This window comes from Protopterus annectens, chromosome 1.part2, assembly GCF_019279795.1.
Source record: "Protopterus annectens isolate FY-2018-M chromosome 1.part2, PAN1.0, whole genome shotgun sequence".
NCBI classification, from domain to species: Eukaryota; Metazoa; Chordata; order Ceratodontiformes; family Protopteridae; genus Protopterus; species Protopterus annectens.
In genome coordinates this window covers 232305915-232323676 of record NC_056727.1, presented here as the reverse complement: position 1 = coordinate 232323676, position 17762 = coordinate 232305915, and the positions used below count along the sequence as shown (strand labels likewise).

The 17762-nt window shown below is 42.3% G+C and overlaps 1 protein-coding gene across 2 annotated transcripts in view; it reads right to left on the bottom strand.

Moving 5' to 3' along the window:
- The window catches only part of ACTR2 (actin related protein 2), an 848078-nt gene that overhangs the window by 10678 nt on the left and 819638 nt on the right, over nt 1–17762 (bottom strand). For both annotated transcript variants that reach the window (XM_044055728.1, XM_044055739.1), the window contains one exon: nt 14284–14416. In XM_044055728.1, the coding sequence (XP_043911663.1) occupies nt 14284–14416 (133 nt within the window). The remainder of the gene's footprint in view (nt 1–14283; nt 14417–17762) is intronic.

Sequence of the window (17762 nt, the reverse complement as noted above, 5' to 3'; positions counted from 1 at the left end):
GCCAAAGGCCTCTGTTGTAACAGGCATCAGGGCTGGGGTATGTTTGACTGTCTCAGAGGAGGAGATGCCTTTGGATCTATTTATTATAGAATTTGATGATTAAAAGCTAAGCACTCACAATAAAAGTACAAAGGAAATAATGACAAGAAAACTTCAGCAATGCAATTAAAAACATGTGGATAGTAAATCAGTAAAAAATGTATAACAAGAAAACTTCAGCAATGCAATTAAAAACATGTGGATAGTAAATCAGTAAAAAACGTATAACAATCAAAAATTCAGGAATTGATACTTGGTGTAAACTTATGAGCCTTAGAAATCTTCCCATTTCAACAAGACCCCTTTAACTTCTCCTTTGGGACTTGTACTGTTTTATTTTTCTTCTTCTTTTCTGAAGTGGCATCCATGCTGCCTGCTGGTTTGACTTCACAAATTTGGTGGACTGGCCTAAGAAGGCCACAAGTCTCTCTTGGATTAGGTATGTCTACAGGGGTCTCCACATCCTTTGCAGAGTCTTTGGATGAAAGCCCTACTAAATCTGACTGACATCTCTCCTCTGGGCCAGTAATTAAGGAACCTCAATCTTCACTACCAACACTGGTGAGAGATGCTCACTTGTAACAAATATAGATGTACACTATATTTCTAGATGCAGCGCTCTGCATAAAGCACAATTTTTCACTTAAGAAAACACAGGGAAAAAACTCAGTCCCAGGGACGAGTTTCCATCTCTCTTTCAGGCCCCCAAATAAGACTCTCCACCAACAACTGTAGAGTTGAGTCCTCAATTGAGTGTTCCAAGACAAGTCCTCCACCATCCTCTCTATAAAACCAGTGCTCTGTGTCCCTGCTCCAAGCAGCTGACACACACACACACACACACACACACACACACACACACACACACACACACACACACACACACACACCTGGGAAAGGCTGGCACAGATTTCCCAGCTATGCTCCCTCTGCCCAGACTATAAGGTAGGTACTGCCACCAGAAAACTCCAAAGCCAGATACTCTAAGGATCTTACAAGGGTGCCCAGTTATACTAAGTAAAATTAATACAAATGGCAGTGTTTGACCAATGCAGCAAGGCTTTCAGGAGTGGCCACAGTGTCACCAAATAAATGCAAGTACTCTCAAAGGTTAAAATATTCACCGAAAGACAATTCACAGTGAAAAGCTTAAATATATTTAATAATACATAATAAAAAACACGAAAATACTAAATATCTATTTACAATAAACAGCAGAGTTTCAATCACAAGAAATATTAAAAACACACAAATGGACAGATTCACATATATGTAGAAAAACGGTACTTAACTAATCTCACTATATTTTCCTGACTGATCTAAATAATTACTATTCCCTGGTTACTTACTAAACCAAGGCAAGATGAAAGAGGTGAGTGGTCTTCCTTCTTGGTCAGGATTCAAAAACAGACTGCCCTGAGACTTCTGCCTCATCTAGTATTAAAAAATTTCAGTGCTGGATTACAGAATGACATCACATACATCTGGTCACCTGACTCTGGTTCCCATGCTGCCCCATTTGTTAGAAACGGAGCCAGAATCTAGCACATAGGTGTTACCATACACACAGATAGAGCTTTGGTGAGATGTGTTATAGCATCTCACATGCTATAAAACCATTTCAAAACTTCCACCCTTCCAGGGTAGCAATTAGTTCACCTCTAAGGACAACACAGTAGGATTCCCTACTCCTGGTTTCACAGACTTTTCATCTCTGGTTGCAATCAGAACTGTAAGATACAATCTTTATAGTCTAAATTGGGTAATTTAATTTCAGACTATTTTTTCAAAGTAAGCCGGACTGAGATTAACCTCTTCTCTTTCAGTAACCTTTGTTACAATATATTCATTTCAACAGGTACAATACAGTCTTGACATACATGAGTCTTTCTTTTCTGTCCAGCAGGACCCACTGCTGGTAAATTTTTAAAACAAGCAGCTTTACAAATACATTTTCAACACAGGCATCTGTACAAATCAGTTTTATATGCAAATGACATATAATACTTTATAAAACTTCAGCTAGCTATGCTGGGATATGTTACGCATCCACTGTCCTACTTCTCCTGGTACAGCTGGCAATACCGCACACCACAACGGCAATTTATAAAATGTGTTCTGGAAGTAGTGTACACATTAGTCATGGTAATACTTGAAGGAAAACCATTGCCTGCATACACATCTATTAGTTTTCTCTGGTGCAGATACCCATGAACAGCACTTGCACTTTAAACATCTGTTCAAACAAAAGTTTTGAAAAGAAAAAGCACAAAAAAGTAGGTTTCCTAATCGGGGTCACATCTGCTTCAATCGTATGAATGGAATGACACCACACTGCAGCATCCATTATTGATGTTACCATCAATGTGGCAAGAATGAAATGAAGACTGTGCGGGCAGCTGCCACCTATATACAAGACACATGAATATACCTGTGGAAAGGTGACAACAGCCTGGTCATGGAGAAAGGATGCTCAGGGCTTCAGGCTAGGCATCAGGCTAAGCCTCTGTCAGAGACTGCTAATGTTATGACTGCAATACTGACCCACACAAATAATGTCCAGTTCTTGAAGACCCCATATGGTTGCCAGATACTGACAAATTTAATCATCTAGTTTCCATTTGTGTTTCCCTACAAGTGCTCTTCTCCAGCTGTCTGAAGTGTTGCTGCATTTTACTGGTACATACATTTCCCTTATACTGCTAACTGAAAAACCTGCAAAGTGGGTATGAATTTGTCCTCAAGTACCTCATGATAACGTTACATAAGCTGATCTGAATGATGCTTTTTTCAAATGCCCTTTAATGCCTTGAAGACTGAGAACAGCTAGTACCTCCTTTAGCTTGACATGCAATTTTATTCTTTAACAGAAACTAAGGCCTCTGAACCAAAAGGAGAAAAGAAAACACTGAGCATTCCATGCAAAGTCTAACAGTGTAGTAGTTTGAAACTGGATTCTGGACTGGCTCAAGTTGAGAGAATGTCTTTCTGTTTGTATATGCTCATCTGGTGTTCCCACCTCAGTAATTCTTTCAGGACTGCAGGGCAGCACAGACAGGATAACATCCAGGAACTCCAGAGCACTAAGAGCCAAGGGACCTTCCTCATGCAAAAACTAGGTAGTGCAACCATGAGTATGGTAGATGCCCACAGTCTTCAGGAAGTTCCTGTCATATGGTCTTTGTTAGTCTGTTACAGAAAGAAAGCCTACACAAAAACTGACCTGCCTTTGGGAGGTACACTCTGTACTCAACTGTGTTCAGGGTAGTCCCCAGTGAATATCACTTTCTTGTCTGGAGACAGACTACGTTTGGATAGGTAGGATCAAACAGCAGTAATGGTTACATTTTTTAAAAACATTTACAAGTACTTTTTCTCACTCTGATATTCTGTGACCTCTGAGTTAAAATAAATTATCAAGGAGATGGGGGGCAACAGTAAAGTTACAACTCATAAAACGTTCAAGTGCACTTATACTCTGTCTCAGCAATGAAATTTTAAGTGTTTTTGGTCCAACATCACTAAATTATCTGTATGCCAGGGAACAATAAGATGCACAGGAAAGGATTACATTAGCTATTTTGAGAACTCCATGCAGTGCTAGCCTTAAAAGAAAAGTCATCAACAGCTGAGAGCCCAAGGACTGTTACACTGGCCATAACTGGATCAGACCATGTGCAAAACTGTAGATAACAGAAAATGTGCTTTCTATTCATTCAGGCGCACTTGACTGGCTTAAACAATGACGGGACTAAACTGTAGCAGTAAGGACTGATTGTCTAAAAGACAAATTAGTGAATATGGAGCACAAAATGAGAAGACTATTCATTTACAGGTGTCCCAAAGATAAGTGAAGAGGAAGACTGTGCTGCACAGATGAATTAACCTTTCTCTTATTTGACTAATATTCCAGAGGACATACTTGCTGCAGAGAAAGGCCATTGGACTTTTGCTCCTGCTCGATTCAGTAAACTCTCCTAGACTAGTTTTGGTTTGCCTATCATCTTATGCTAGATCAGATTATGTCTATGAGTATCCCAGGATAGCAAGGTTTCTAATTCTCAAAGCCAGGAGGTAGCTGAAAGCAGCTATTTTATTTAGCACATAAAAAGGTTACTTTTCAAGGGGAACAAAAAAACAATTTGTTTGATCTAGGCTCTAAAGAGACTGAAGTTGTTGCCTTGCCTGCAGGTTTATGATAAACTATATTTTCACAACAGTATGTGATATATCTTGAAATGTCCAGCATTGGAGTTCCATGCTTTATAAAAGGTTTGGCAACCTAGGCTATTTGTGCCCCTAATTTTTAATTTTCTCTTGCTGTTTATATTGTACCAGTTCCCTTTTAAGGAATTGGAGAGGTTTGTGACCACTCAGTTTTAGAATTCTGGCAGAGTACAGTGTTGTCTAGCTTGCTACTGAAAGTCACAAGGTCTGTGGTAATCCTTGTTATCAGAATGCCTGTGTGTATGGCTCTTGGCTGGACTGGTTTGAAATGGTTTTGAAATGGAAACTGTCTTTTTTCAGCTCTGTTCTCTGCTGACAGGTGTGGAACTCCCTTAGATTCACAGGACTATACAAAGCCAGTGACAACTATTATAGAAACGGACACAGAAGAAGCCTTCAAGGTGAGCTAATACTTCAAAAATGACGGCAGGAGGTAAAGTTAATCTGGGAAACACAGATTATTTTTCAGAGAAGGAAATACAGAAACACTGGAGAAAAGGAAGTAAAAGACTAAGAGAAAAGGGATGTGTAAGATTAAAATGTATGAATATTTAGTTTGGCATAGTTAGGAAGTTTGTAGACAGCTATTTTTTTTACTAGAGGTTCAAAAATCTCCATTCAGGAGGATATGAGGAAGACTATGCATACAGGAAAAAGTCTAAAATAACGGGCAGCAAACTGAATGAATAGAAAACCATTCCCAATAATGAAGGGGGGGGGTTATATACTGACAGATGTTGTGGATGAAATACTGTAGGAAGTTAGTACAGCATACATAGTATGCATTCTGCTATATTAGCCTACCTTTTCTGAAGCTCTGTCATAAAAATCACTCACATTATTCACAAGGGGAAGAGGCCCTCAAAAGCTGCCTAAGAAGGAAAACCTCATCAGAAAACCAGGGAAAATCTAACATACAACTCAAGAATGGTGGACCAGTGGGATGTTCTTCATCTCACAGCTCCAGGGTTCAATTCTGACTTCATGCCACTGCGGGCAGTTTGCATGTTGTTTCTGTGTTTTGAGTGGGATTTCTCAGGTTATTCTGGTTTCCCTCCACCTGTTAAAAACATGTTGGTTGACTGGCTACATTAAAGTCTCTATTTATTAGTATGTATTATTTAACCTTGTGGCTCAGGTCATGGTTGAAAAAGGGTCTGTGGACCAGCACAATTACCGGATATATAGTCATAGATTAAGTGCGCCTTGGGCCTTTGGAGGTTTTCAAACCATGGGCCCCACTCCTCACCCATTCCCACTCATTCTTTTGGATCTTTGATCTTAAATCAGGAAGATGAATCTGAAACATTATCATTAAATTCCAGTGATGTTCTTACTCATTATCTATGACCACTTGAATGTATACACCTCATTTGTCAGATTTTATAAAAAGAAAAACAGCCACAACAAAGTATCTCAGCTTGTCACAACTTGCTTTACACAAAAGCACACTTGCCTTTCAAAGCCACACTAATGACTGTTTAGCCAGATCACTTCAACCAGCGACAGCCACTTTCATTCACAGTCAGAACCCATACCCAGAATTTATAATCCACTGTTAATTGTGTATACCTCAAATGTCTGACAGTGGAACATAAACCTCATTTTACCAAAATGTACACTCATCCTGCAAAAACAAAATGTTTAAACTGGGTGAGCAAGTTATTTTAATCCACAGGCAGCCGCCGCATCCACCCAAGCAGCAATAACCACTTTGTTCAATACACCTCACCTGATTTTGATAAAATATGACACCCCTCAACTTAGTACACAATTCAGGGACAAAGGCCCAGAGTTAAAAACAGCTTTTTCTCTTACATACTTAAAAAGTTGCTACAAGAGTTTTCTTTCTCATCAGTAATCATTTTATTATGAATATGAAGTCTAAAACTCAAATTTATGTAATTTATTGTTTACAATTCTGAACACACCAAAAATATGTGAACATTCTAAGAAATTATGTGAAATAAAGCTTTCAGCTGTCCCTACACAAACACAAGTACCCAAACTTATTTCATAGAAATGTACATTGGCCTGCAAAGTCAATATTGTTACCTCAGCAAACAACCAGAGGGCAAAATGCTTTCTCCCACAATCAGCCCCCAATCCCACCTAGCACAGTTACATCCACTTCCTATCATATAAACCTCATCTGACTGATGATAAAAGTACATCTCAACCTCTTAGTGTAAGAGTCAGGGACAAACCCAAAAATAATGAAGAACAAAGTTTTTTTTTTTTTTTTTTTACACACACACAAGGTAGCTAGAAGCTACTGCGAACAGGCAAGCTGCTTTCATTCACAGTCAACCTGCAGTCAAATAGCTCTCAACCGCTCTGCTTAGGACAAAGCCAAAAGTAATTAAGAACAAAGACCCCAAATCAGGGATAAACTTTAAATACAACTGAGTAATTCACTTACAAAGCTCACAGAGCTAAAGGTTTTACATCAAAATGCATTTTCTGAAAAGTATGCAATTATAACATACAGCATTACTGGCCAACTACAATTCACAGTGATTTAACAGAAAACCAAAAGTTTTATAAGGAAAAAGTCAATAAACAAAGCAAAACCATCAGAGAAAGTCTATAAAATCAGGGACATTTGAGAGCCACGATGCAATCCCCCCTGAGTGCAACTATCAAGTGTTATATTGGTCATCGACCAGAATTTTAATAACTTACCTCAAAGACCATTATTGAAATAATTCACAGCAATCCTTGCATCCCCAGCTCTCCACTATACTATTTTAAAGCACTTGCATCATACCCATTTCTCCACTACACTATTTTATAGCACTTCCATCATATTCATCGATTTCCCAATAAATTACACGAAGCCAACAAAAAGTTTCAGTGTTATGCAGGGAACTGCCTTGGGTGCTTATTTATTTATTTAGCTAGTTAGTTTTATGCAAATGTAAAGCTAACTGAATAAATAAAACAAATTTATAAATAAAGTGGCAACACTGGCTGGTACTGCAGATGCACAAGTGCCCTGGGGGTATAATGAGGGAAGTACTCATTGGAGCTTTATCAGTATACACACACACATATATATCTACACATATAATTGGGGAGAGAGACGACCTTAGATGGAAAAGGAATGGCTAAGACTAAGATAGGTTTTGCAAGGCCACTCTGACAAAATATTCCATATTACAAGTATTTTCAAATCAAAGTGCTAGTTAAAACACTAACCATTCTGAGACACCTAATCCCTTTTCCCAGAGTGTACTTTTCTCTTTACAAAATATTCCCTATACAGCCACATACAAAAAGCATAACGTAAAGGTTTATTTCTTTCTATGGCCTTTCTACACTCTTCAGTTTCTTCAATGTATACTCTGGGTTTGGAGGGAATCTCAAAACCTTTAGGGCCTTTGGCTCTTATATCTCCTCACTCATCACATTTTAAGTTTCTGTGACCAATAAATGCCCACACAGCAAGGTTTTTGTAACCATGGGTTCCTTCCCTTTCAAGATCGTAAACCTATAGAGTTTCTGGAAATTCATAGGTCTTTTACTGTGCATTTTTATGTGAAGAAACCTGACAACAAACTGAAATAAACAGCAGTTTCTACATCTACTTCTTGCTTTTTAGTGTTATTTTAGAATAGAAAAAAAGCACATAATACAGTGTTTTAAAGGTCTTTTAAAGATGAGAAACATGTAAACCACAGAGGATCACTGGAAGAATTTTTAACATTATCTTTACAGAGATTTTCAAAGCAAGCATTAATTCTGATTACTGTCATTGTAGGTAAATGCATCATCATTTGTAAAAGACAACAGCAAGATAATCTTTTAAAAAACATACCATACACTGTGGGAAAACAAGTCTAGCTAAAAAACAATCATGCCAATGTCTGCCTTCATCATGCCACTTAGGATTAGAACAAGATATAATGTTGTTCACACATTACTATAACCAAGGAGACTGAAAAAAAAAAAAAAAACTAGGTCTTCAAGTTTCTGACCAAGGCTGTCCTTTAATAAATCTTGTAAACTAGGCTAATTATAAATGAAGCTTTACATGGGTATGATGACCAAATTAAAGTCCTAAAGTCCTTTAGTAAATTAAACTGTACATGAGGCCATTGAACTAGACACAACTCCCATTTAGAAACAACAAATGTTTGCAGTCTTTGTGTAATTTGAACATTATGACACAAATTAGAAGTTATGTACTCACCATAACGTTCCATCTGAGTAGGTGTATTCATTTGTCTGCAACCTGTGGGTTATGGATCCGATATCGGATCCGAACCGGCATAGTTTTCCAGCTATGGATCCAAGCTCTCAGCTCCTCCCCTCACCCATAATGCCCTGCTCTACCCTCATGACCTCAGATCGAGTTTGCCAAAGCAACAATACCCTCAAAAGGGTAACAAGTAATATGCAGGAAACTGAAAGGCCAGGGTGAATACACCTACTCAGATGGAACGTTATGGTGAGTACATAACTTCTAAATCTGAAGTAGGATATTCATTTGTCTGCAACCTGTGGGACAGAGTCCCCAGCTACCTGAATCTTGGGCGGCCATCATGGAAGGATATTCCTGAGCACCGCGGAGCCAAAGGATGCTCTACCCCTAGATGCAAGATCCAACTTATAGTGAGAAATAAATGTATGAGATGAAGCCCACGTAGCTGCTGCACAAATATCATCTAGAGGAATCCTAGCCTTGAAGGCTGCTGAGGTAGATACTGACCGGGTTGAATGGGCATGAACACCCCTTCCTGACGCTTGATAAGCCAATAAAATGCACTGTGAAATCCAGCGGGACAGAGAAACTTTGGAAATTGGCTTGCCCAAATTGAATTTTGCAAAGGAAATAAACAGCTGGTCGGATTGCCTATGACCAGCTGTCCTGTTGAGATAAAATCTTAGTTGCCTGTGAACATCTAGTGAGTGTAGCCTATATTCACCTTTGTTTTCATACTTAGGGAAGAAAACAGGAGGTTAATGGATTGATTGATGTTTGCTTCAGAAGCGATTTTAGGAAGGAAGGACGGGTTGGTCCTGAGGGAGACACGGTCCGGATAAAACCAAGTAAGGAGGTTTAGCTGATAAAGCTTGAAGTTCAGAAACTCTCTTGGCTGATGTAATGGCTACCAAAAGGCTGTCTTGTAAGACAAGAATTTGAGATCCACTGTACCTGTAGGACCAAAGAAAGGTCCCAAGGAGGAACTGCTTGCTTTATAGGGGCCTGAGAAGGAAAGTACCCTTAAGAAAAGTTTTGCACAATTTGGCTGACATAAGAGGATTAGACTCTTGACCAATGTGATAGTGAGAAATTGCCGCCAGTTGAACTTTGACTGTGGAACTGCTGGCACCATCATTAAAGAGAGAGGTTAGAAAATCAAGCACTACAGGGAGAGGAACCGTGAAGGGATCTAGGCCTTGCCTCCGCCACACAGAGAAACGCTTTCCATTTGCTTCGTAAACCTTTCTAGTGGATGGTTTATGAGCCGCCACCAAAATAGCCTTTACCGGTGAAGAAATACCGAGTCCTTATCAAGAGTGGAACTGGTCAGCTTCAGGCTGTCCAGGTTCGGAGGAGGAATGCAGGATGGATGGGATATCAGATCCGAATGGGATCTAGAATCCAAGGAGGATTCACCGAGTGAGACCTTAGGAAGGGGAACCAGATCTGTCGAGGCCAGAACGGAGCAATGAGAATCATTCTGCAACCCACCCGAGAGGCTTTCTGAAGAACTTGCAGCATCAGAGGCAAGGGTGGATAGGCATACAAAACGGGTGGCCAAGTGGCCACATGCACCAGAGCGTCTCTTGGGGTACCTCCGGAGGAGGTATTAGAGCGAAAAAAACTGTCGCACTTGGTGTTTGAGGGAGAAGCAAAAGATCGCATGAAGGGGTTCCCGCTACTTGACAATTGAGATCAGAATGGTGCGACTGAGCTTGTCCGCTAGGATGTTGGACCGACCGAATGTGCGTTGCTATGAGAAAGCGATTGGTGGAGATTGCCCATTCCCAAACTCTCATGGCCTCTCGACAAAGAGGGTAAGACCTTGTTCCCTTGCTTGTTGATATACCAGACAACAGACATATTGTCCGATTGAATAATTGTTCCTAAGGGAAGAAAGTCCTGAAGTGCTAGCAACGCTAGGAGCACTGCTCTCATCTCTAGAACATTGATATGCAGTAAGGTCTCTGAATCGCTCCACGTGCCTTGGACTGTCCGGCCCAGTGCCCCCACCCGAGGCGGAGGCGTCCGTGGTCACCGTGGCGAGAGGGGAGAAGCACAAATGGGCCACACTGGAGATCCGGGAGTGGAGCCACCACAAGAGGGACCGCTTGCAAGCCTTGCTGATCGCTATGGGATGATGCATGGGGAGAGCAAGGTATGACCACTGTACTAAGAGTGTCCACTGTAGAATGCGATATTGAGCCTGGCAAGAGGAAGAAGTGCTATCGACGGCCATGGACCCTAGAGCCCTCAGGACCAACTCCGCTGGAACAGAACATGAATGGAGAATGGCCCGCACCTGGAGCTGCAGATTTAGAACTCTGTCCGCAGTGAGGAAGGCTCGTAAACTCCTTGTGTCTAGCCTGGCCCCTATGAAATCTAAGAGCTGAGTGGGTGCCAGGTTGGACTTGTTTGTATTTATTGTGATGCCCAGAAATGGAGCATGATGGAGAAAGGAGTCTCGCGCCGAGAGAAGTAGATGCCTTGTTGGGGCGGTAAGGAGCCAATCGTCCAGGTACGGATAGACCTGCACCCCCTGAAGCCTCAGGTGGGCCGCTACCACTGCTAGTACTTTGGTAAACAGCCGGGGGGCTGTGGTGAGAGCATAGGGAAGGACCCGGAACTGGTAGTGACTGGCTCCCAGCCGGAAGCGGAGAAACCTCCTGGAGCGTCTGTCCATTAGAATATGGTAGTACACGTCCTTGAGATCTATCGAGCACATCCAGTGGCCTTCTCCCAGAAGGGGGAGAATAGATTGTAGAGTGACCATTCGAATTTTTCTTTGGGAACTGCCAGGTTCAAGAGAGAGGTCTAGGATTGGTCTTAGTTCCCCGTCTTTTGGCACTAAAAAGAACCTGGAGTAGAACCCTGATCCGATCTGGTCTGGGGAACGGGCTGGATGGCTCTTTTCTCTAGCAGATGGCCAATTTCTGCCAAAGCGGCCTCCCTTTGACCGGGTGGTACGCCTGGGAGGGACTTCAACTTTGGAAGGTGAAGGAAAGGAATGCGATATCCCTGGATATGATTTGGAGAACCCAGCGGTCCGATGTTATGGACTCCCATGCCGCTAGGTGCCCCCGAACTCACTGCCTCCAGAGTAGAGCAGTCGGGCAACCCTCAGGGTTGCTGCGCGGGCCGTTCAGAGAAAGGTTCCCTGGACCAAGTTTCTGGGAGCCCCTCTGCCTCTAGGGCGGCGTCCTCCCTGTCCTCCTCTGCCACGGAAGGACTGGTTATCCGGAGCAGGCTGGGACTGCTGCGACTTCCGGAACCACATCTTCTTCTGACCCTTTTGGTTCCTAGAATAGGGCCTCTGGGGTGCAGAGAAGCGGATTCCGACGGCAGACAGCGTCTTCCGTCCTTCTCGCTCTGGGTCAGCCTCGCGAACGGTCTTGCCAAACAGAGCAGAACCATCAAAGGGGCGCCTTGAAGGGCTCAGAAACAGAGTGGCGGAGCCAGGCCTGACGTCTAGTGACCAGTCCTGTCCCCTCTCTCGCAGCGGCCCTCCGTAGCATGGGAGAGTAGCCGCATAGAAGTATTTGTGACTGACCTAAGAGTGGCCATTTTGGTGGAGTGCAGAGCTCTGTCCTCCTCCGAAATGGACTCAGGGGGGGATGCAGCGTACTCTTTAATAAGGTCTCGCTGCATCCGAATAACATGTGCCAAATAGTTCAGCGCCTTACCGAGAAGGTCGCCGAACTGAACATCCGCTTCCCCAAGCGGTCCATCATCCGAGACTCCTTGCTCGGTGGGTGGACTGAGGGACTCTCCTGAGCCAGTTCCTCTTTGTGGCCGCCGCCATCAACATGGCATCTACAGGAGGCCCCTTACTCCAATGGGTCCTGTCAGAAGGCGGGCTAAGGATTTTATCAGGTCTTTTGGGAATTGGCTCCACGGTGTCCGGTTCCTTCCACGCCCTGGTGGTAATAAGGTCCACCAGGGGTCGGCAGGGGACACCCAAGAGGTAGACGGGCCCGTTTGAATGCCTCCAAGAACACGGACTCGTCCGAGGAAGACTTGGGGCAGACCACCCCTGATACGGAGTATTTCCATGATGTCTCCAAGGAGACATCCTCGGGGTGACCGTGGGGAGCCTTCCCCTTCCTCCAAGTCCGTGTCTTCAGTGAGAGACTCAGGAGTCAATGTGCCTCAGGAGCCTCCTCTGGGGGCTGTCAGAGGAGTCCTCGCAGCAGCAATTTGCTCCATGGGAGCAACTTGGCACAGAAACGGGCTGTCCCAGGGGCCGGATGGTGGAAGCCTGGCCCAGTGCAGAGGGAGCGGGACGGCAAGTGCCGGGGTCCGGAGACCCTCAACAGAGCCCTCTCCACTACATCAAAAGCGGGAGCCGACCTCGACCAAAGGATCCGACAATCGGCTCCCCGGATCCGAAGAGTGGATCGAGCCGGCGCCAAGCACTCGGATCCGGCGGGACAGTGCGCTCCGACACAGACGGCGCCAAGGAGCACTGATCCCCGGATCCGGCTCGGATCCAGGCTCCGAGATCGGGTCCGACGAGGGCATGGTCGGATCCGGTACCAAGTACTATCGGCCCGACCTCCCCGCCCGGCTGCTCGGCTCCAGTTGCTCAACCCGGAAGCGGGTCGGAGAAGGAGCAATAGGCTTAAAAGGGTGTTGAGCTCCCCGGGGAGGCAAGAGCACTCCCATCTGCATCTGGGCCTGGATGAACCTTCGCATCATCCGGTCCAGATCAGCATCCGAAGGCTATGGGTAGATCTCGACGAGGCTTCCGACGTAGACCTGGAATACCTCCTCGATAGCCTCGACAGATATCGGGACTCCTCCTACTCAGGATCCGGTGAGAAGCACACAGGTGACCGGAGCCGAGAAGGAGGAGACCGCATAACAAGGAAGCCGGGAGAAGCCGCTTGGCTGGCGGGGCCGAAACAGAGGTCTCGGCCCGCCAGGTGCTTCTCCTCCGTCCTTTTAGATGCATCCCTCTCCTGACCAGAAGCGGGAGTTTGAGTCCCAGGAGCAGGAGGGTGCTACAGGGGGAACAGCTGCAGCCGCAGGAGTCCCGGAGGCGGGGTCGGAGCCGAGTCCGGCGGTAAAAGACCCGCCAAGACCAGCTTGGACCTCCGCTCCCTCAGTGCCCTGGGGTTGAACCCTGCACAAATGGAACAACCAGATGTGAGGTGTTCAACCCCAAGACCTAACACACCGAGTGTGGCCATCAGCCGGTGAGAGCTTATGGCCACACTCGGAGCATTTAGAGAATATTGACTTAGGCTGTTCAGCCATAGTCACTAAAGCTAACCAAAAGTTACAGTAAAGTAACTTAAAACAATAAAACAATAAAGAAGCACACAGGCCTCACACACACTCGAGGGAATAAAATTTACTACTGAAAATTAAATTAAACTAAAATCAGTCAATAATAATACCAAACCTACAACTTTCACACAAAAATGGTTAAAGAAAGCAAAAATATTCTATTCTTGAACAAGAAAAATCCACTTAGCTGAGAGCTATGAAAACCACATCCAGTTACCAGCGCGGCAAACAAGATCTGGGGTCATGAGGGTAGAGCAGGGCATTATGGGTGAGGGGAGGAGCTGAGAGCTTGGATCCATAGCTGGAAAACTATGCCGGTTCGGATCCGATATCGGATCCATAACCCACAGGTTGCAGACAAATGAATATCCTACTTCAGATCTGTGGTTTCATATCCAAGTGCAAGCTAATCCAGCTGTTCTTAAAAGATTCTATTTGTTTAACTTGGAAAGAAAACTAAGTTGTAACCTTCAAAACTGCACAAAATGCTCACAGTACTAAATAAATAAACTTACAGAAAGCTTTTCTGTATTTCCTTTCAGTACCCGTTCCAAATACAGCTGTTTTAACTCACGTTCCAAACGAGAGGGCAAACCAGGGTACATTGTAGACCCTCCAGAAAGCACTATGTGTTTGTAGAACTCTGGCCTGCGTGGATAAATACAGAACCTCAGATGCATTGTTCATAACAAACATTCCAAAACAAGTATTAACATGAAATTGTTACTTTTCATAAATATACATGTTACTTTCATTCTTTTTTTAAACAAGCGTTTTCATTAATAAACAGCGCAACATTCACTTCAACACTGAGGAAGTAAATACACCACCACCATCATCTAATGCAATGGGCCTGAACATGTGCTATGCAATGAAACCCCGCATGATCATCTTTTGCTTAAATTGTGGCATTATTTATAGTGATGGTAAGAAACCAACGAAGCCTAGTTTTTCTTTTCAGCCTTAAAGACATGCTCCGAAAACTATCATGTCTCTCTCCATACAGTGAAAAGATGTGCACCACCAGTCATTCACAATCTGAATCCATTGTATTTTCCAGCAGGTGGTAAATAAAGAAAACAAAATCTCCAAAGTACATGTTATCTTAGTGTCACTGTTGGGGGGGGGGGGGTGCAAGGTAAAAATTACATTTCACTCCATTTTTGTAGGGAAAGTGTTTCTGTTAGTAGAGTGACAAAAGGCTTTTGTTTTGTGTCCTTACCCTTGCACATCAATTTTTTTAACATACACAAAAGTCTCTTTGCCTTTATCTCCTCTATTTTTTGTAAAAAGCTTCTACACAGCAAAACTAAGCAAGGGGTTTGGATTTTGAGAACAGCTGGAAGAGTTATACCAATATCCTCAGCATAACTCATAAGATCAAAGAAAATCATGACAAAGGACTTCAGTGAATGCAGATGCATTCAGAGGGACATCTTTTGCACCAAAATTATATTTGGTCATAAGCCCCCCCCCCTCCAATTTGTTAGTAAATTTTAATCTGTGGTAATAATACAGCTATCTGGCAATTCATAAATAACAAAGCATTTGTTCCAAAACTGAACCCCAACAGTGTTGCTATAACCTTGGTAATTAAAATCTCCAGCAGCAAAGACCAAAAGGAATGCAACCTTCATTTCCCTAATTATGAATCTTTATCTTGCATCATCAAACACTAACATTTTAGCTCCCAGATTTGCCATCAGATTCACTATACCGTTGTTTGCCTTATGGAATCTGTACAATTAAGACCTATCATATGGAGCCCTATATAATCTGTCATCTTTGGTGAAGAAGGCTACATACCTAGCTTTAAGGATCTGGGACACTCTCATTACATGGAGCAAAAGAATAGTCCTCATCTAAACCTATGTTCATTATGCTTACAAAAAAAATAAAATCATCTCCACTGTAAAGAAATTGATTTTATTCTTCTCCCAGCTATGCAACTCTTTAACCTTAATATGTTAATTTCACACATTCATCCTCCAGTTTCATATAATCAATTTGTTTAAAATGACAAACATGCCACCGGTGAAGATAACTTTGCAAGGTCCCTCTGCTCCAATATGAATTCCTTTTTGACACTAATGACCAATGGAAGTCTGCGTATGTTACCTGCAATAGTGTCCAAAACCACATTTAAAGTGACTTTTAAAACATTTCAGGAGGTATAATATGTACAATGACTTTTTTTTCTGTGTACAGCTGGACGGTGCAGTGGTAGCGTCGTCGCCTCACAGCAAGAGGTTCCCCCGTTCGATTCTCGACTGGAGTGCCTTCTGTGCAGAGTCTGCATGTCCTCCCTACATTCGTGTGGGTTTCCTCCCATGTTAGAAAGACATATGTCTGGAGTGTTTCTCCCTGGGCCTCTGCTGAAAATTGGCTTTGTTCCAAGTCAAACTTTCCTGGTTAACAAATTGTTAAATAAATAAATAAAATAAATGGTCCTCTGCAGTCTGATTTCAATGAAGCCTTCTGAAATGGGTGTGGGGGGAAGATTTATTTTGAGAAGGTTCTTGATCTCAGGAGTAAAGTGTGAAATCCTTAACCTTCTTAAGCTAAACTCTTGATTAAACGTTTTTAATATAATTCAGCATCTTTAAATGTATGCTGCACCTTAAGACAACTCAGACATTTGCCTTAAAAGTATTTTTGTGGGTAAGTATCTGTAACAGTTTAATTTATTTTCTGCAGGGAAAAGAGGCATACAAAAACAATGAAAACCATATTTGTTTAAAGAAGTACAGAGAAGGGACGGATTTGATGTTAGGGAAGAAATAAGAATTCAGTACGTTTGTAAAAATGTATTGGAATTCATGCACAACAAGCATGTGAGAAATTAAGGAGTTCCTGTTGAACAATTATGAAGCTGGAGCTACACAGTTCTTCAAGAAAGAGCAAGAGAAGAAAGCATCACTATCATGGACTGGCATAAAAATGATGATCGGCTCTAGCGGATATCAGTTTTATAGACATCAGAAACTTTAAATCTAAGAGACTGAAGAAAAGCTTGTGCAATAATGTAAAATTACTTTAAAGACTGAAAAATGTATGGGAAACCAGATATGTTCTCACTGTTACACTACTCCACTACAAAGCAAGAAAAGTATTTACTTAAGATATTTTTCCAAGAGCAAAGTGTGGTGCACAGGACACAGACTGGAGGCAAAGTAAAAATCCAGAAACCACATACTATTAAATGTATCCATATCAACCTTCTTGCTTTATGAACAACAAATGCTGTATGATCATGACTGTCCAGGCTGCTACCCATTACTCTGTTTAACCATCAAAGCCATTACAAACTCCTCCAGAGGGGTAGCTAATCTCAGTACAAGTTAAGTAAATAAATAATGAAAGGTTTTATACAGTCAGGTTAGTCAAACAAAAGGGCTAGTAATAAAATGCATTAAAACTGTCCTCTATAGCAAGAGATCTTTATAGACTGTGTTGCCTTTAATGATAAAAAGCTGCTGCAAACTACAGAGGAATTGCTACTTCAATAGATCTTAATGAATGTTAATCACTGGTAACAGATGGCACCCCTCCCTGAACTCTTACAAGCAGTCTGTAATGGGCCTGTCATCCCTCCCTCTCTCACACTTTTTTTTTCTCTCAAGTGTTTTTACTAAAAATTTTAACAAAACATTAATAAAGAATAGAAATATTATAAAACAAATATATACCTAAAAGAACAATAAAGCAACTAAAATAACTAATTACAATGGTGTCTACTATAAAACAAAGCTTTTTAAACAGAAAAATAAATATAACAGTAGTTAGTTAATTATTCAATTATGTTTATCCAGAGGTTCCTTTGAATTTCAACCATATATTATATGAAGAGGTGATTCTAGATGTTCTTGTCTTGATCACAAGTTCAAAATGACAAACTTCAGTTGCCAAGTGTACAAATTCCTTCATAGTAGGACTAGTCTGATTCTTCCAGTTCTTGGTAATGACTTTTATTGGGAATGTTAAGATAATCCCT